This window comes from Heterodontus francisci, chromosome 1 (genome assembly GCF_036365525.1).
Source record: "Heterodontus francisci isolate sHetFra1 chromosome 1, sHetFra1.hap1, whole genome shotgun sequence".
NCBI lineage: Eukaryota > Metazoa > Chordata > Chondrichthyes > Heterodontiformes > Heterodontidae > Heterodontus > Heterodontus francisci.
This window is the reverse complement of record NC_090371.1, coordinates 219,163,495-219,184,682: the sequence shown is the minus strand read 5'-3', so window position 1 is coordinate 219,184,682 and position 21,188 is coordinate 219,163,495. Positions and strand designations below refer to the sequence as shown.

The 21,188-nt window shown below is 43.2% G+C and overlaps 1 protein-coding gene across 1 annotated transcript in view; it reads right to left on the bottom strand.

Annotated features, from left to right (window-relative positions):
• Positions 1-21,188, bottom strand: part of naf1 (nuclear assembly factor 1 homolog (S. cerevisiae)) — a 350,613-nt gene that overhangs the window by 151,657 nt on the left and 177,768 nt on the right. Inside the window, exon 4 of the mRNA XM_068021523.1 lies at positions 11,318-11,411. Coding sequence (XP_067877624.1) covers positions 11,318-11,411 — 94 coding nt within the window. The remainder of the gene's footprint in view (positions 1-11,317; positions 11,412-21,188) is intronic.

Here is a 21,188-nt window from a genome sequence, read left to right as displayed (position 1 = left end):
ATGAATTTGAGAGAAGTAAAGCAAGGTAAACATGTAAACATGGAACATGGTAGTGTAGTGGTTATAGTACTGGACTAGCAAAACAGGCCAAATTCTACTATGGCAAGACATGGAAATGAATGCAATCAACCAGTCTGGTAATCTACAGGCTAGCAGCTGAAAAATTACTGGGAAGAAGCCAGATTATCATAAAAATCCAATTGGTTCACAAACGTCTTCATGGAAGGGAACTTGCCACCCCTACCGTTTCTGGCCTCCATGCAACTCTAGTTCACAATGGCACAGTTGATCCTTGGTGCCCTCTGAATTGGCCAAACAAGCCATTCAATTTTACAGAAGATCTCAAGTTCCATCACCATCTCCTCAATTAGGGATAGGTAACAAATGTAGTGTTTGTCAGGAAAGCAAATCATTTTTTTACATTCGTTTTTACTGCATTAAAGAAACATTTAAATGATTGATTTTTTAAAAAAGTACAGGTCCATCTTGGTTATGCACTGGTTTCTATAAGTGAACTTAAACATGGGATCAACACCATGCACTCAATATTTTTATTGCTATTTAGTAATCATTTAGGACAAGGCAAACTCTAATGGGGGTTTGGTAAAAGGATTGCTGTGTTATGTTCTATTCTCAAACTGCTCTCTGAACAGACAGGCACCATCGAGGAGTGATTAATGATCACAATTTCATAGAAACATGAACAGTACAAAAATAAAGGGTGCAAACATTCTGCGTCATACAATACAAATATGAAACACAAAGAATCTACTAAGTAAGCTAGAGCAAATTGTGTGCATGTTACTATTCAAAATTGTTTTGTAACAATTAAAAATTCAAACAACGTTTTATCTAATTAAGGTTTACAGCTTATTCAGACCAACCGGTGTATGAAAAAAACATGAAAATGGCTTATTGTAATTAAGTTAATATTTCTCACTTTAACAAACAAGATTACTGGAATATTCTCCTGACAAAGTGGACCACATATGTTCTAAATACATAATTTCCAATACCACTTCCTTGGAGATGCATACAGGTCCCTCTCAACAGAAACTGTTGCCAGGTTGCATATTATTAACACAAGTTAATCTCAAGTGCCATCAAACAGCGATTGAGAAAATAGCACACAGCTAAGATCAAAGTGATTCAGTACTTGATAAATGCACCACTGAATGGCCAAAGCCAAAGGGTTTAATAAGGCTGACTACTGCTCCTTAGCACCAGTATTATTGGTGCTGAACGTAGAATTATGAAATGGTTACAGCACAGGAGGCAGCCATTCGGCCTGTTGTGTCCGTGCTGGCTCTCTGCAACAGCAACTAGTCCCACTCCCCCGTCTTTTTCTCATAGCCCTGCAAATGTTTTCTCTTCAGATAATTATCCAGCTCCCTTTCAAAAGCCGTGAATGAACAGCCTCCATCACACTCTCAGACAGTGCATTCCAGATCCTAACCTCTTGCACTTCAAACAAATCTCCTTTTAACCTTGTCTTCTCTAAAGACAACAGTTCCAGCTTCTCCAATCTATCCCCGTAATTGAAGTCTCATCCCCAGAACCATTTGAGTAAATCTTTTCTGCGCTCTCTCCAATATCTTCACAGTCTTCCTAAAGTGTGGTGCCTAGAATTGCACACAATTCTCCAATTGAGGTCAAACCAGTGTTTCAAGATGAATCCCCATAACCTCCTTGCTTTTGTATTCTATGCTTCCATTTGTAAAGCCCAAGGTCCCATATGCCTTATTAACCACTTTCTCAACCTGCCCGGCCAACTTCAATGATTCGTGCACGTATATACAAGGGTCTCTCTGCTCCTGCATCCCTTTTAGAATTGTACTCTTCAGTTTATGTTGCCTCGCCTTGTTTTTCCTTCCAAAATTTATCACTTCACAGCCATATAACCACCCATTCCACCAGCCTAAGTCCTCTTGAAGACAATCACTATGCTCCTCTCAGTTCACAATACTTCTAAGTTTTGTGTCATCCACAAATGTTGAAATTGTGCCCTGGCCATCTAAGTCTGGATCATTAATATAGATCAAGAAAAGTAGTAGTCATAATAAAGGCAGAGACAGAAAAGGAAAGCTTATGTCAGACACAAGAACTCAATACTGCAGACAGCTGAGAGGAGTATAGAAAGTGCAGGCTGTAATCAAAAAGGAAATTAGGAAAGCAAAGAGAAGGCATGAAAGAATATTGGCAAGTAAAATCAAGGAGAACCCAGAGATGTTTTATCAATACATTAAGGATTGTTAAGGGAAGATCTGACTAACTTGATTGAAATTTGTGAGAAGTTAACGAGGATTGATGAGGGTAGTGCAGTTGATGTTGTCTACATGGATTTTAGCAAGGCTTTCAACAAGGTCCCACATGGCAGACTGATTAAAAAAATAAAAGCCCTTGGGATCTAGGGGAATGTAGCAAGCTAGATACAAAATTGGTTCAGTGACAGGAAACAAAGGGTAATGGTCGACGGGTGTTTTTGCAACTGGAAGGCTGTTTCCAGTGGGGGTTCCGCAGGGCTCAGTAATAGGTCCCCTGCTTTTTGTGATATATATTAATGATTTGGACTTAAACATAGGAGGAACGATCAACACCAAAATTGGCCATGTGGTTAACAGTGAGGATAGCTGTAGCCTGCAGGAAAATATCAATAGACTAGTCAGGTGGGCAGAAAAGTGGCAAATTAAAGTCAACCCAGAGAAGTGTGAGGTGATGCAGTTGGGGAGGTCAAACAAGGAAAAGGAATACACAGTAAGTGGGAGGATACTGAGAGGTGTAGAGGATGTGAGGGACTTTGGAGTGCACATCCACAAATCCCTGAAGGTAATAGGACAAGTTGATAGGGTGGTTAAGAATGAATATGGAATACTTTGCTTTATTAGCTGTGGCATAGAATACAAGAGCAGGGAGGTTATGCTACAGCTGTATAAAACACCAGTTAGGCCACAACTGGAGTACTGCGTGCAGTTCTGCTCACCTCATTATAGAAGGGATGTAATTGCACTAAAGAGGGTAGAAAGGAGATTTACGAAGATGTTGCCAGGACTGGAAAATTGCAGCTATGAGGAGAGATTGGATAGGTTGGAGTTGTTTTCCTTGGAACAGAGAAGGCTGAGGGGAGATTTGATTGAGGTGTGCAAGGTTGTGAGGGGCCTGGATCAAGTGGATGGGAAAAACCTATTTCCGTTAGCAGAGGGGTCAGTAACTAGGAGGCATAGATTTAAAGTGATTGGTGGAAGGATTAGAGGGGAGATCAGGAAACAAATTTTCACCCAGAGGGTGGTCAGGGTCTGGAACTCAATGCCTGAAAGGGCAGTAGAGGCAGAAACCCTCATCTCATTTAAGAGACGTCTGGATTTACAGCTGAAATCTTGTAACCTCCAGGGGATACAGACCAAGTGCTGGAAAATGGGATTAGGCTGGATGGTTTGTTTTTCAGTAGGCGCAGACAAGAGGGGCAGAGTGACGTAAATGTTTCTACATTTTCTAAATATTCTAAATATCTGAAAAGGAGGAATTTTGCAGGGTTGGCAGGGGTCGGGGGGATGACGGTGGGGGTGGGAGTATGTCAATTACCTTCCAGAAGTGGAGCAGAGAGGAGTCCAGGCGCGCCAGAGTTTGAAAAAAAGTTAGTGACATCACAGGAAAGCTGCAAGGTGATTGGTTGGTGAGTAACAGCTGTTAGTGACTGGAAATAGCTTAAAAAAATTAGGGGAAAATTCTTTTTTTTAAAACCTACCTTATAAGTGATAAGGCGAGTACTACTAAAGAGTGTTTTTTTTTTAAATTAGTGTCATTTATGAAGGACTTCAGATTGTAGTGGGTAGTGTTTGGAGTAGAACAAGGCCCCTAGTGTAAATACTATTTTTTTTTTAAAGGGAATAACTAATTAATCTAAAGGTAAGTCACGGCAGGACAGCTCGCATCCGTGATGTGCTCCCCCTGCGCTATGTGGGAAATCAGAGACACTTCTAGTGTCGCTGACGACCATGTGTGCAGGAAGTGTACCCATCTGCAGATGCTGGCCACCTGCATTACTGAGCTGGAGCTGCGGGTGGATTCACTGTGGAGCATCCGCAATGCTGAGGATGTCGTGGATAGCATGTTTAGCGAGGTGGTCACACCACAAGTAATGGCTACACAGGCATAAAAGGGATGAGTGAGCGCCAGGCGGAGTAGTAGGTGCAGACAGGTGGTGTAGGAGTCTCTTTTGGCCATCCCCCTCTCAAACAGATATACCGCTTTGGATACTGTTGGGTGGGGGGGGGGGGTGGACTCCCAAGTTCGTGGCACCATGGATGGCTCTGCTGCACAGCAGGGGGGGGGGGGGGGGGGGATTGAGAGCACCATAGTGATAGGAATTGTAAGCGGAACAGACAGGCATTTCTGTGGCCGCAAACGAGACTCCAGGATCGTATGTTACCTCCCTGGTGCTAGGGTAAAGGATGCCTTGGAGCAGCTGCAGGACATTCAAAAGGGGGAGGGTGAACAGCCAGCGGTCATGGTACATGTCGGTACCAACGACAGAGGTAGAAAAACGGATGAGGTCCTGCAAGATGAATTTAATGAGTTAGGAGCTAAATTAAAAAGCAGGACCTCAAAGGCAGCAGAGTCAAAGAGTTATAGAGTTATACAGCACAGAAACAGGCCCTTCAGCCTATCATGTCTGTGCCAGCCATCAAGCACTTTTAACTATTCTAATCCCATTTTCCAGCACTTGGCCCATAGCCTTGTATGCTATGGCATTTCAAGTGCTCATCTAAATACTACTTAAATGTTGTGAGGGTCCCTGCCTCTACCACCACTGCAGGCAGTGCGTTCCAGATCCCAAGCACCCTCTGAGTGAAAAAAAATTCCTCAAATCCCCTCTAAACCTCCTGCCCCTTACCTTAAATCTCTGCCCCCTGGTCATTGACCCGTCCACTAAGAGAAAAAAGCTTCTTCCTATCTAACCTATCAAAGTCCCTCATAATTTTGTATACCTCAATTATGTCCCCCCTCAGCCTACTCTGCTCGAAGGAAAACAACCCTAGCCTTTTCAGTCTCTCTTCATAGCTGAAATGCTCCAGCCCAGGCAACATCTTGGTGAATTTCCTCTGCACCCTCTTCAGTGCAATCATATCCTTCCTATAGTGTGGTGCCCGGAACTGTACACTGCACTCCAGCTGTGGCCTAATCAGCATTTTATACAGCTCCATCAAAACCTCCCTGCTCTTATATTCTATGCCTCGGCTAATAAAGGCAAGTATCCCATATGCCTTCCTAACCACCTTATCTACCTGTGCTGCTGCCTTCAGTGATCTATGGACAAGTACACCAAGATCTCTCTGACCTTCTGTACTTCCTAGGGTCCTACCATCCATTGTATATTCCCTTGCCTTGTTACTCCTCCCAAAATGCATCACCACATAATTCTCAGGATTAAATTCCATTTGTCACTGCTCTGCCCGTCTTACCAGCCCATCTATATCACCCTGTAATCTAAGGCTTTCTTCCTCACTTTTACGACACCACTAATTTTCATGTCATTTGCGAACTTACTGATCATACCTCCTATATTCACGTCTAAATCATTAATGTACACTACAAACAGCAAGGGTCCCAGCACCGATCCTTGTGGTACACCACTGGTCACAGACTTCCACTCACTAAAACAACCCTCGACCATCACCCTCTAACTCCTGCCACTAAGCCACTTTTGAATCTAATTTGCCAAACTGCCCTGGATCCCATGGGCTCTTATAAAAGCAAAATACTGCGGATGCTGGAAATCTGAAATAAAAACAAGCAATTATGGAAATACTCAGCAGGTCTGGCAGCATCTGTGGAGAGAGAAGCACAGTTGGGGTTTCAGGTCAGTGACCCTTCTTCAGAACTGTTCTGATGAAGGGTCACTGACCTGAAACGTTAACTCTGCTACTCTCTCCACAGATGCTGCCAGACCTGCTGAGTATTTCCAGCATTTTTTGTTTTTATCCCATGGGCTCTTACCTTCTTAACCAATCTCCCATGTGGGACCTTATCAAACGCCTTACTGAAGTCCATGTAGACTACATCAACTGCTTTACCCTCATCTACACATCTGGTCACCTCCTCGAAAAATTCAATAAAGTTAGTTAGACACGATCTCCCCCCGACAAAGCCATGATGACTATCCCTGATTAATCCCTGCCTCTCCAAGTGAAGATTAATACTACCTTTCAGAATTTTTTCCAATAGTTTCCCAACCACTGATGTCAGACTCACTGGCCTGTAATTACCTGGTTTATCACTGCTACCCTTCTTTGAATAATGGTACCAGATTCGCTGTCCTCCAATCCTCTGGTACCTCTCCTGTGGCCGGAGAGGATTTGAAAATTTGTGTCAGTGCCCCTGCTATCTCCTCCCTTGCCTCACATAACAGCCTGGGAAAAATCTCATCTGGGCCTGGGGATTCATCCAATTCTAAGTCCACTAAAACAGCTAATACTTCCTCCCTTTCAATGCTAATATGTTCAAGTATATCACAATCCCCCTCCCTGATCTCTACACCTACATCATCCTTCTCCATAGTGAACACAGATGAAAAGTAATCATTTAAAATCTCACCTGTATCCTCCGGCTCCACACACAGTTTGCCACTTTGGTCTCTAATATGCCCTACTCTTTTGCTGGTTATCCTCTTGCTTTTAATATACTTATAAAACGCCTTAGAATTTTCCTTTATCTTGCCCGCCAGAGGTTTTTCATGTCCCCTCTTCGCTCTCCTAATTACTTTTTTTTTTAAGTACCTTCGTACACTTTCTATACTCCTCTAGTTCCTCCGCTGTTTTCAGTGCTCTGAATCTGCCATAGGCCTCCTTTTTTTCACTGATCCGATCCTCTAAATCCCTTGACATCCAGGACTTGTTGGCCCTCCCTCCACCTTAAAGGGTACACGTTGGGTCAGGATTACTTCCTGAGCCACGTGTTAGTGAGTGTCGGAACAGGAGAATAGACCAGATGTAAACGCGGCTGGAGAAATGGTGCAGGAAGGAGGGATTTAGATTCCTGGGACATCGGGACCGGTTCTGGGGAAGGTGGGACCTGTACAAGCGGGACTGGTTACAACCAGGCAGGACCAGAACCAATGTCCTCGCAGGGGCGTTTGCTAGTGTGGTTGGGGAGGATTTAAACTAGAATGGCAGGGGGATGGGAACCTGAGCGGGGAGACTGAGGAGGAGGAAACAAGGATAGTAATGAAAGACAGGAAACAAAAAGACAAAAGTGGAAGGCATAGATATCAAGGGCAAGTAACAAATAGGGCTATAGTGCGAAAAATGCTAAGATGACTAAGAATGTTAAAAAGACAAGTCTAAAGGCATGGTGTCTCAATGCGCGGGCGTATCCGCAATAAGGTAGATGAATTAACCGCGCAAATAGATGCAAATGTTTGCAGGGTGACCAAGGATGGGAACTGAACATCCAAGGGTATTCAATATTTAGGAAAGACAGGCAAAAAGGGAAAGGAGGTGGAGTAGCATTGTTAGTAAAAGAGGAAATCAATACAATAGTGAGGAAGGATATTAGCTCAGAGAATCCTGATGTGGAATCTGTATGGAAAACACCATGGGGCAGAAAACGTCGGTGGGGGTTGTATATGGACCCCCAAACAGCAGTGGTGATGTAGAGGATGGCATTAAACAGGAAATTAGAGACACATGCAATAAGGGTGCAACTGTAATTATGGGTGCCTTTAATCTACATATAGATTGGGCAAACCAAATTAGTAATAACACTGTAGAGGAGGAATTCCTGGAGTGTGTATGTGATGGTTTTTTGGACCAATACGTTGAAGAGCCAACGAGAGAACAGGCCATCCTAGACTGGGTATTGTGTAATGAGAAAGGATTGGTTAACAATCTTGTTGTGCCGGGTCTCTTGGGGAAGAGCGACCATAACATGATAGAATTCTTCATTAAGATGGAAAGGGAGAGTGTTGATTCTGAGACTAGGGTCCTGAATCTAAATAATGGAAACTATGAAGGTATGAGGCGCGAGTTGGCTATGATAGATTGAGGAATGTTACTTAAAGGGTTGACAGTGGATAGGCAATGGCTAGCATTTAAAGAGCGCATGGATGAATTACAACAATTGTTCATTCCTGTCTGGCACAAAAATAAAACAGGAAGGGTGGCTCAACCGTGGCTTACAAAAGAAATTAGGGATAGTATTAGATCTAAGGAGGAGAAATATAAAATGACCAGTACAATCAGCAAACCTGAGGATTGGGAAAAGTTTAGAATTCAACAAAGGAGGACAAAAGGATTGATTAAGACGGGGAAAATAGAGTTTGAGAATAAGCTTGCAGAGAACATAAAAACTGACTGTAAAAGCTTCTATAGATACGTGAAGAGAAAAAGATTAGTGAAGATAAATGTGGGTCCCTTACAGTTACAATTGGGGGAATTTATAATAGGGAAGAAAGAAATGGCAGACCAATTAAATACATACTTTGGTTCCGTCTTCACAAAGGAGGACACAAATTACCTCCCATGAATATTGGGGAACATAGGGTCTAGTGAGAAGGAGGAACTGTACGAAATCAGTATCAGTAGGGAAATGATGTTAGGGAAATTGATGGGATTGAAGGACGATAAATCCCCAAGGCCTGATAATCTACATCCCAGAGTACTTAAGGAAGTGGCCCCAGAAATAGTAGATGTATTATTGGTCATTTTTCAAAATTCTATAGACTCTGGAACAGTTCCAATGGATTGGAGGGTAGCTAATGTAACCCCACTATTTAAAAAAGGAGGTTGAGAGAAAACAGGGAATTATAGACCGGTTCGCCTGACATCAGCAGTGGGGAAAATGCTAGAGTCCATTAGACAGGATCGGACAAAGTCAACATGGATTTACGAAAGGGAAATCATGCTTGACAAATCTACTGAAATTTTTTGGGGATGTAACTAGTAGGATAAGGGAGAACCAGTGGATGTGGTGTATTTGGACTTTTAGAGGGCTTTCGACAAGGTCCCATATAAGAGACCAGCGTGTAAAATTAAAGCACATGGGATTGGGGTTAAGGTACTGACATGGATAGTGAATTGGTTGGCAGACAGGAAACAAAGAGTAGGAACAAACGGGTCTTTTTCCGAGTGGCAGTCAGTGACTGGTGGGGTACCGCAGGGATCACTGCTAGGACCCCAGCTATTCACAGCATATATTAAAGACATTGACGAGGGAATTAAAATGTAATATCTCCAAATTTGCAGACGACACAAAGCTGGGTGGGAGTGTGAGCTGTGAGGAGGATGCAGAGAAGCTCCAGTGAGATTTGGACAGGTTGAGTGAGTGGGCAAATACATGGCAGATGCAGTATAATGTGGATAAATTGGGTGGATAACTTTGGTGGCAACAGAAAGGCAGATTATCTGAACGGCAATAGATTGGAAAAGGGGGCGGTGCAGTGTGACCTGGGTGTCCTTGTGCACCAGTTACTGAAAGTAAGCATGCAGGTGCAGCAGGCAGTTAAGAAGGCAAATGGTATGTTGGCCTTCATAGTGAGAGGATTCGAGTATAGAAGCAAGGATGTCTTGCTGCAATTATACAAGGCCTTGGTGAGACCACATCTGGAGTATTGTGTGCAGTTTTGGTCTCCTTATCTGAGGAAGGATGTTCTTGCTATGGAGAGAGTGCAGCGAAGGTTCACCAGACTGATTGCTGGGATGGCAGGACTGACGTATGAAGAGAGATTGAGTCGATTAGGCTTGTATTCGCTAGAGTTTAGAAGAATGAGAGGGGATCTCATAGAAACCTACAAAATTCTAACAGAACTGGACAGACTAGATGCAGGAAGGATGTACCCGATGGCGGGGGAGTTCAGGACCAGGGGTCACAGTCTAAGGATAAGGGGTAAGCCATTTAGGACGGAGATGAGGAGAGATTTCTTCACCCAGAGAGTGGTGAAACTATGGAATTCTCTACCATGGAAAGCAGTTGAGGCCAAATCATTAAACATATTCAAGAGTTAGATAATAGTTCATAGGGCTAATGGGATCAAGGGATACGGGGAGAAAGTGGGAACAGGTTACTGAGTTTGGATGATCAGCCATGATCGTATTGAATGGCGGAGCAGGCTCGAGGGGCCGAATGGCCTACTCCTGCTCCTATTTTTCTATGTTTCTAATTGCTCATTAGGAGTGCCAGCACAGACACAGTGGGTCAAATAGCCTTCTTATGTGCTGTAATGATTCTATGAATACCGACCTTTGGGGAACCCCACTATACACCTTCCTCCAGTCTGAAAAACAACCATTTACATCTATTCTCTGTTTCCCATCACTCAGCCAAATTCGCAGCCACGCTGCCACTGTCCCTTTAATTCCACGGGCTTCAACTTTGCTGACAAGCCTGTTAATGTGGCACTTTATCAAATGCCTTTTGGAAGTCCATGTACACCACATCAATTGCATTCCCCTCATCAACCTTCGCTCTGTTACCTCAAAAAGCTCAACTAAACTAAACACTAAGTGTCCTTAATAAGTCCATGCTGGCTTTCTTTAATTAAAGCAAATTGGCCCATGTGACTGTTTATTTTGTCCCAGGTTACAAAAGTTCATTCATACGTACTCTGGGCACACACATTGTATTGAAAAAAATTTAAAGCAGATTAACTTTGCATGTTTTGTGCTGCCTGTCACCAATATCTAAACAAAACAGTTTCCCTTTCAATTTCATGACAAGTGGTGCACAATCATTCCTGCATTCGCAGCAGTGTTATGATGCTGGTGTCTTTTTGCAACAGGTATTAAAACAGAATGCACCGCCACAGGTAAGTACATCAAAGTCAGGAATTTAATCATAAAATTCCCCTGGTCATTAAACACTCTTTGGGAGGTTTATTTCCCCCAATTAGCATTTACAGAGCACAGCTCTGGTGTGTTTGAGTGGCACCTTACAAGAGGCTGCAGTGCAAACAACGAAATGAAATACAGGGGTGTTGGCAATTTTTTTTCCTAGTTTAGGTTTTCCCATTTTAAAAAGTCCCTAAAGAGCATATATTGACTCAATACAGTTTTGTATGGTCTCTGAAAGAGCTTGAATCCTTGTTGTACACTGGACATGGTAAAATGCAATCTGCCTATGGAATGTCACCCCAGAGTTGCCTGCTCTGTTGACATGGAAATGGAGGAGTGCTCTAAAGAAGATGAAATGGCATATCATGCATCACTGTCAAGAATTACTTACTTATTAGATCCATGGACATAAATAATATTGCTTCTCTGTGTCACATTACCTGAACTCATGGATAAGAGTGGTGTTTTAATTCAGTGATATATGCTTTACGTACCCAGTTGATCAATAATACTGGAGACAATCCCAATGCGCTCCTTTTGGACCTCTTCAGGAAGAATAATATTTACTTCTTTGACTTTTGGCAGATCCTGATTTTAAAAAAACAAATGCAATACAATGTAAGTCCTTAATCTATTAAGTCGCCTGCAGCCACTGTTGATTGAAAATAGGTAAACACACAATAATTAATTTTGCACTTTCCTCAAACAGCTTCCTTATGTCTAATCACACCAGTAACACATTTTGCCATAACATCTGCTAAACAAACTCAATATCCAAGTCGTTTCCAATGGTTGTGTCGAACACTTCAGACTTTCCTTCGCAAGTTTCTCTGCACGTTTTCCATTGGCTTACAGTGTTAGGAAGACTCAATTGTAGTCACCCAAACCTCTAGAACCAGGCTCCTCGCGTATATAATTCTATTTGCAGTAACTGACCCAAGGAAACCAACATAAGCATTAAACACTGTCCAACTTCCTTCTACACAAACTCCAGTCACTGTCCGGGCAGCCTCGCACCTCCCACTGGTCACTCGGGTCAGAGTTCTGATGACAGTTCACATACTTAAGTTGTTAACTCAGTTCTTCCCTCCACAGATGCTGCCAGATCTGAGTAATTCCAGCATTCCACCATCTGCAGTACTTTGCTTCAGTATACTATTTTTAGTTGGTTTGTGCCTAGTTGGAAATGCTTCTTGTTGGGCTTCACTATCAGTCAGAGCTGAAGCCACAGCCGAGGCAGCATAAAAGGTTGCATCAGTGAATGCTCTCCACCCACATCTCCTTTACCCCTCCCAAGCCTGCTTTTTCCTGTGCCCACCCCTGGAAAAAAGCCTCCCAATTCACTTACAAATGCACTTTCAAAATGCTAACTGTCTAGCCTCGACCACACCCTCACCTAACTTTCAATGCCCCAGTTGCCATTAAAACCATTACTCTTTCGCATCCTGTCCATTTTCCCTGGTACGACCCTCATCTCCACTCCCTTATGTCCAGTGAACACAGACTTGAACAGATATGGCTGACAAAGGGTTTAGCCACTCACTGCTAGATCTGGCTAGATTACAAAGCATTATCGATCGTGCGCTTATCTACCAAGGTTGCTCATTATTCCAGGATCAGCCTGGAATGCAAGGATAACCCCCGACATCTTTTCCCCTGCAACAGTCTTAAACCCTTCTCTCCACCCTCGCCTCCAACAAATATAAAGGAGCTCATGAACTTCTTTGTCACTAAAATTCAGCTGCTTCTGCCAGTTCCCTCCCTTCCACTAGGCCAAACATCCTCCAAGGTCCTCTGGCCTACTCATGAACTTATCTCTTTCTCTAGTTTCTCACCTAACTCTGAGCTCATCTTGCTAGAGACCCACCTCTTGTTCTCTCCATCCTATTCCCACTAAAATACTGACCACCTAACTTCCTTTCCTGACCTCCTTGTTAGCTGATATTGTTAATGGTTCTCTCTGCTCAGGTACTGCCCCATTTCCTTAAAAAAAGATCCTTGACCCCATTGACCTTACAACTACTGTTCTATCTTCAAGCGGAGATGGTGGCATAGTGGTAATGTCACTGGACTAGTAATCCACAAGCCCAGGCTAAAGTCCTGGGGGAAATGGATTCAAATCCCACCAAGGGAGCTGGTGGAATTAAAATTCAATTAATAAAAGTCTAGAATTGAAAGCTAGTCTCTGTATTGGTGCCAAAAAACTATCATTGATTGATGTAAAAATCCATCTGGTTCCATAATGTCCTTTAGGAAAGAAATCTGCTGTCCTTACCGGGCCTACATGTGACTCCAGACCCACAACAATGTGGTTGACTTTTAACTGTCCTCTGAAATGACCTAGAGCAAGCCACTCAATTGTCAAGGGAAAATAGGGTTGGGCAATAAATGCTAGCCTTGCCAGCGACGCCCACATCCCAAGATAATAAAAGAAAACTCCCTTTCTTTTCCAAAGTCCTTGAGTACATTGTGTCATAGTCCTGTAGTTTTCTTCCAGGAATATGCAGTTTGCCTTTAAGGCTTGCAAGGGATCAGTATTACTTTAAGAACCGGCAAGCCTCAGGAGCTATACAAAGGTGCATTTTTGGTTGCTGTTAGAAACAGCCATTTGGAGACTGCAATTCAAAGGGTGCATTCTCGTTACCATAGAAACAGCCACTGGGAGTGAGTCTCATGTGATGCATTTGTTAGAATTCAGTTTTGAACTGGCTTTTCGTTGATGACAGTTTGTTCTAACAGACAGACCAACACAGACAGCTGTGGTATTTAGCACACCTGAAAAAGAGCTCTCAACCATTTAAACTGAAGGAAGGGGATTTTAGTCTGTTTAATTATCTGTCAAAATCCTAAAAGAAGTCAAGCCGAAACAGAGATCACTGGTAATTTAAATTGAAGAAAGGGAAGTTAGACTGTGACAATCTTATATCCCTCAAAAACTCAAAAGTCAGATTGATTCTGTTGAAAGTGTTTGCAAGTCGTAAATTATTGAAATTTGCTGGAGAAAGAAAGCAACATCCCGTGAGGACTTCGCGCAACATTGGACTGTAAATTTGCAAGGACTCTATTTTTTTCTATTCTAAATGTTGTTTATATCTTCGTAGTGTTTAAGAATTTAGTTCTTCTAATTAAAGAGTTAATTTGTTGATTTAAAGACACCTGGTTTGGTTAGCCTCATTCGGGGGTTAATAGATGGTACAATTTGGCTGGGTCTTTCTTGAATTTGGAAAGTTTTAAGTGATATGTTAGCCGATCTGTGGAGTAACGGGATTGAATTAACAGACTGGGTGACCGCTTTGCGGAACATCTCCGCTCAGTTCGCAAGCAGGACCCTGAGCTTTCAGTTGCTTGCCATTTCAACACTCCCCCCTGCTCTCATGCTCACATCTCTGTCCTGGGATTGCTGCAGTGTTCCAGTGAACATCAACGCAAGCTCGAGGAACAGCATCTCATTTACCGATTAGGCACACTACAGCCTGCCGGACTGAACATTGAGTTCAATAATTTCAGAGCATGACAGCCCCCCATTTTACTTTCATTTTTAGTTATTTTTTCTTCTTTCATTTTACATTCTTTTTTACAATCTTTTTTTTGCATTTATTTCATTTCATCTTTGTTTGTTCAGTTTGCTTACTCACTGTTTTTTTCAGGTTTGCACTTGCTGCTGTTCAATATTCAGTGTATTAACACCTAATTTGTACTAATGCTTTGTCTTACAACACACCATTAACATATTGTTTGCCTTTGCTCCGTGACCTTTTGGTCAGCTATGCGGCCTGGTCCAGTCTAGACTTCCTTTGTTACCTCTTGCCCCACCCCCACCTCACTTGCTTATAACCTGTGACTTTTCTAATATTTGTCAGTTCCGATGAAGGGTCACTGACCCGAAACGTTAACTCTGCTTCTCTTTCCACAGATGCTGCCAGACCTGCTGAGTGGTTCCAGCATTTCTTGTTTTTATTTCAGATTTCCAGCATCCGCAGTATTTTGCTTTTATTATTATTATTGAATTAACAGTGCATTGGTCCCACCACAATCAGAATTGTATATTTTGATTGGGGGATTTGACAGGAGCGGTCAGTTGTAACAATTGCCATCACCCAAATTCATAGTCAGCTTGCTTGGAATTCCATGTTTGAATCCCTCCAATCAGGTTTCTGCTCCGCCACAGTACTGAAACAACTATCAAAGTCACAAATGACATCCAATGTGACTGTAACAAAGGTCAACTATTGCTCCTTGTCCTTTTTGACCAGTCTGCAGCCTTTGACATGGTCGATTACACCATCTCCTCTAACGTGTCTCCACCGACTACCAACTAGGGACTGCATTCACTATTCATTCTGGGGTTGTGGGTATCGCTGGCTCGTCCAGCATTCTTTGCCCATCCCTAATTACCCTCGAGAAGGTGGTGGCGAGCTGCCTTGAACCGCTGAAGTCCTTGGGGTGCAGATACACAAACAATGCTGATAGGAAGGGAGTTCCAGGATCTTGACCCAGCGACAATGAAGGAATGGAAATATAGTTACATGTCAGGATGGTGTATGACTTGGAGGTAAACGTGCAGGTGGTGTTCCCATGCATCTGCTGCCCTTGTCCTTCTAGGTGGTAGAGGTCGCAGGTGCTGCCGAAGTAGCCTTGGTGAGTTGCTGCAGTGCATCATGTAGATAGCATACACTGCTGCAACTGTGTGTCGGTGGTGGAGGGAGTGAATGTTTAAGGTGGCAGATGGGGTGTCAATCAAGCAAGCTGCTTTGTCCTGGATGTTGACGAGCTTGAGTGTTGTTGAGCTGCAACCATCCAGGCAAGTGGGGAGTATTCTATCACACTCCTGATTTGTGCCTTGGTGGACAGGCTTTGGCGAGAGGTGAGTTACTTGCTGCAGAATTGCTAGCCTCTGACCTGCTCTTGTAGCCATAGCATTTATGGTGACCCCAAGGATGTTGATAGTAGGGGATTCAGCAATGGTAATGCCACTGAACATCAAGGGGAGATGGTTAAATTCTCTCTTGTTCGAGATGGTCATTGCCTGGCACTTAAGCGACAAGTAACATTCATGCCACACATCAGCCCAAACCTAGATGTTGTCCAGGTCTTGCTGCATAGGGACATGGGCTGCTTCAGTATCGGAGTCGTCATGAATGGTACTGAACATTGTGCAATCAGAAAACATCCCCACTTCTGACATTATGATGGACTGATAGTCATCGATGAAACAGCAGAAGATGGTTGGGCCTAGGACACTACCCTAAGGAACTCCTGCAGTGATGTCCTGGGACTGAGATGATTGACCTCCAACAACCACAATCACCTTCCTTTGCACTAGGTTTGACTCCGACCAGCCGAGAGTTTTCCCATTGGATTCTCATTTTCTCAAGTTTTGCTAGGGCTCCTTGATGCCACACTCAGTCAAATACTGCCTCGATGTCAAGGGCAGTCACTCTCACCTCACCTCTTGAATTCAGCTCTTTTTTCCATATTTGGACCAAGGGAGGTCAGGAGCTGAGGGGCCCTGGCAGAACCCAAACTGAGCATCAGTGAGCAGGTTATTGCTGAGCAAGTGCCACTTGATAGCACTGTTGACAACGCATTCCATCACTTTACTGATGATTGAGAGTAGACTGATGGGGCGGTAATTGGCTGGATTGGATTTGTCCTGCTTTTTGTGCATAGGACATACCTGGGCAATTTTACACATTGCCAGGTAGATGCCAGCGTTGTAGCTTGACTGGAACAGCTTTGCTAGGGGTGCAACTAGTTCTGGAGCACAAGTCTTCAGTATTATTGCTGGAATGTTGTTAGGGCCCATTGACTTTGCAGTATCCAGTGCCTTCAGCTGTTTCTTGATATCACTTGGAGTGAATCAGATTGGCTGAAGACTGGCATCTGTGATGCTGGGGACCTCAGGAGGAGACTGAGATGGATCATCCACTTGGCATTTCTGGCTGAAGATGGATGCAAATGCTTCAGCCTTGTCTTTTGCACTGATGTGCTGCCTTCCCCATCATAGAGGATGGGGATGTTTGTGGAGCCACCTCCAGAGAGTAGTGGTGAATGGTTGTAGCCAAAGAATCACTTGCAATGCTGCTCTACCCACTACCACACTATTATCTCTGCTGTTTCCCCAAGGATCTATCCTTGGCCCCCTCCACTCTCATCGACATGCTGCCCCTCAGCGACAGAATCTGAAAAAAATCAGTTTCTGCATGTACACTGACAACACCCAGCTCTCACCATCACCTTGCTGTTCCCCTGCACTATCTTCAAGTTGTCGCACAGCATTGGATGAGCAGAAATTTCTTCTAATTAAATACTGTGCAGACCAAAGTCATTGTCTACAAACTCCGCTCCCTAGCCACCGAGTCCATCCCCCTCCCTGGCAACTGACAGACTCCTCGGTGTCATAATTGACCTCAACCACATAGCTACTCCATCACTAAGACCACCTATTTCCACCTCTGCCCCAGCTCCTCTACTGCTGAAATAGTCATCCACATCTTCGTTACCTCTGGATTTGACTATTCCAACACAGTCCTGGCTGGTCTCCCACATTTTACCCTCCCGAAACATGACGTTATCCAAATCTCTGCTGCCCATGTCTTAACTCGCACCAACTTCCCTTCACCCATCACCTACCTTGGCTCCTGTCAAGCAATGCCTCAGTTTTAAAACTCTCATTCTTGTTTTGAAATCCCTCCATGGCCTCATCCCTACTTATCTCTAATTTCCTCCAGCCCCACAACCCTCCGAGATACCTACACTCATCCAATTCCTGCCTCTTGAACATCCCCGAATTTAATCACTCACCACTGGTGGCCGTGCCTTCAGCTGCCTAGGCCCTCAGCTCTGGAATTCCCTCCCTAAACCTCTCCTCCTCTCTACTTCACTCCTCCTTTAAGACACTCCTTAAAACTTACCTGTCTTTTGGTCATCTGCCGTAATATCTCATGTGGCTCAGTGTTGTATTTTGTTTTATAATGCCCCTGTGAAGTGCCTTGGGACATTTTATTATATTAAAGGCACTAAGTTGTTGTTGAATGCAATAAAATCACCCATCTGGCATTTATGGGCTGGACATTCCTGCCACTTGGCTGGGTTGGTCTTGGACAGCAATAAACTAGGAGCTAGATTGTGGGGTTCAGTTGATTTGATGTCAATTATTTCGACCGGGAAGAAAGGGGTCTCGGAGTTCCCTCTCAGCCTTTGCCTGGTTTGGCTGTAACAGGGTTTAACTTTTAAAACACCGTGTTTTAAGCTTCCCTTCAGTGAATCCTTGCTCACTGTTCTCTAATTGTAACGTCAAATAAATCAACCAGACAGGTTTTCTTCGATTTAAACAAGGTGCAAGTTTATTAACCTTAAAACTCTAATTCGGTTAAAACTACTAGAAATACACGATGCAACCACGCTAGCATGCATACGCGATAAACACACACGCAAATAGACAGGGGAGAAGAAAGAAGGAGAAATGTTTAAAGTAATAGCTGGAGCTCAGTTACTCTTTGTGGATTAGATGTACAGTTTTTGACTGCAGTTAAATCTTGCAATTCTCGTTGGGGCCCAGTGCACAATTTCACTTGTTTAGTTGCAGGAGTCTTCTCTAGAGCTTTGAGCAGCTTCAGTTAACTCCCCTGGAACTTCGTGAGAAAGAGAGGGAGAGATCTTCCTTCTCTGTTGTCTTCAAATTGCAGTCTGTTTTCCAACTGTTCTGTGAGCACAGTTCAAAACTCCAAGTTGGCCAAACTAGTCATGTGACTAACCTCTTATTTGGAACAACCTGCCTGGCGAGGTTTGTGGATTGTCCATATTAGCAGGCACCCCAGTGGTTGGGGTGGGGGGGGGGGGATGGAATGCTGGTTTTTCACACCTTCAATGGCTTTTTGATCAAAATCCACCTGGTTAATTGAATCAGGGAGCAATTCCATGGTCTTCTCCAGGCAATTGTCTTTTAGAATGCAAATGTGTGCAGCCATGCCTCCAGTGGTCTTTTAAACCAGCCCACTTTCAGTCTAGCAACAGTTTAAAATTAATGACAAAATGAATGTGTCTCATTTTGGCAGGTGTAGTTTTCCTGACAATGTTGAGATACACGAGGCCACACAATCTGCTCCCTTATCGTACAAGCATATTCATGTTTAGGAAGCGCTTGTAAGAATGTTTTCTGCAGAACCTTAATTCCCTTACTGGCTAAGGAACGCAGGGGGGCTTCAGTATCATCTATTTGGTCTCTGTATGTGTGCGAATCGAGTTTTATCAATATAGCAAAAATGGCCTCCAAAGCAGTTACAACAAGCCTCTATATTGAGCGAAGAGTGGCTTCACAATTTGAAAATTGCCAGCAAAAGATAAGGAGCATGGCATGAATTAGCCACTGGAAAGGATCAAAGTTTTAAACCTAATCACTTGATATCGGCATGACTGAAGAAAAATCAACCAGAGTCATATCAATCAGGCTGAAGTGGGCCACAATCAAATAGTGTCAGTAAACTGGTAAAGGGAACTTTAAGTTGAAAGCAAACAGCATCTGCTAAATTTGGAAAACTGCTCTCTACATGGTCAGAGCAGGAGGAGAGAAACTCTGAACTGTTCACAGAACAAAGAGCCAACACATACTGATTACAAACTTAGCCTAGTGTGGGAGGTAACAGAGAAATCTATTGGAAACCCTTATACTTAGAATAGAGTGAAAGGGAAGGTAATTCCCCTATTAAATCACAATATCCGATTCTGGATGGGAAGAGGAAGAACTAACCAATGTATTATATAACATTTTTACTTAAGTTTTAAATTTGATTAAAGTCAAGGGTTAAATACCAAAAAAAACCAACTAGTTTTAAATAAGTTGGTATGAGGGTTGCTGTAAACACCATTGCCAGAAGGATCTGAATGCTCAAATGCTTCAGAACTGAGGCTAAATTTAATGTCCCAAATTCATTTACAAGTTAAGCACTCTGATCAACATTATACATGCAATTTATATAAATGTTGTTAGATTAGATTAGATTAGATTAGAGATACAGCACTGAAACAGGCCCTTCGGCCCACCGAGTCTGTGCCGACCATCAACCACCCATTTATACTAATCCTACACTAATCCCATATTCCTACCAAACATCCCCACCTGTTCCTATATTTCCCTACCACCTACCTATACTAGTGACAATTTATAATGGCCAATTTACCTATCAACCTGCAAGTCTTTTGGCTTGTGGGAGGAAACCGGAGCACCCGGAGAAAACCCACGCAGACACAGGGAGAACTTGCAAACTCCACACAGGCAGTACCCAGAATCGAACCCGGGTCCCTGGAGCTGTGAGGCTGCAGTGCTAACCACTGCGCCACTGTGCCGCCCTAAGTGAAATGCTTACATGGAGCAAAAATTTACATTACCAAAACCCAAAAATACCTCCCACAAAGATTTGGAATCCTTACACGGCAATAGAAAAGTGACTTCTCAAACCATAACTGCTATAAATCTGTGTGGTTTTGCAGTATCATATCTAACATGGTTCTCCACTACTTTAAGGAGCAATAATAAAACACATCACTTTAATTGGGATCAGCAAAACTACTAGCAATTCTCAGGAATTAATGTCAAATTCAGTTTATGAGAGATGACCCTGTGCAAAGACTGCCACAATTGTCGATTGGTAAAATGTTGCAGCATTGCATCAGTCACACTGTCGTATTTTAGCAGCTTTCACTATTTTCTCTTTAAATTAAAACATCAGAGGACTCTTATTACATTAAAAGTAGAGTGAACAAGTTAATAGGCCCGATTGGTTCCGGGGATGACCGTTGTCCTATGAGGACAGACTAAGTGGAATGGGCCTATACTCTCCAGAATTTAGAAGAATGTGAGGTGATCCCATTGAAATACATAAGATTCTTAAGGGCTTGTCAGGGAACAACAATTTGTATTTATATAGTGCCTACAATGTAATAAAGTGCTTCACAGGGGCATTATAAAACAGAGGCTGAAAGGCCTTTTCTCCAGGGTGGAGGGGGAGCGGGGGTGGTTGAGAACTAGGGGACAGTCTCAGAATGATTTAGGACCTAGTCAACGATTTAGGACTGAGATGAGGAGAAAATTTCTTCAGTTAGGCGAATTGGGAATCTTTGGAATTCTCTACCCCAGAGGGATGTGGATGCTCTGGCTGAGATTAAGAGATTTTTGGACTCTAAAGGAATCAAGGGATATGGGGATCAAGTGGGAAAGCAAAGTTAAGGTTGGAGATCAGCCATGATCCTAATGAATGGCAGAGCAGGCTCAAGGGGCCATATGGCCTTGCTCTTGCTCCTATTTATGTTCTTAGATGTGAAAGCCCAAAAGCAGCATCTACAAGATAGAACTAATTCCCAAGAAAG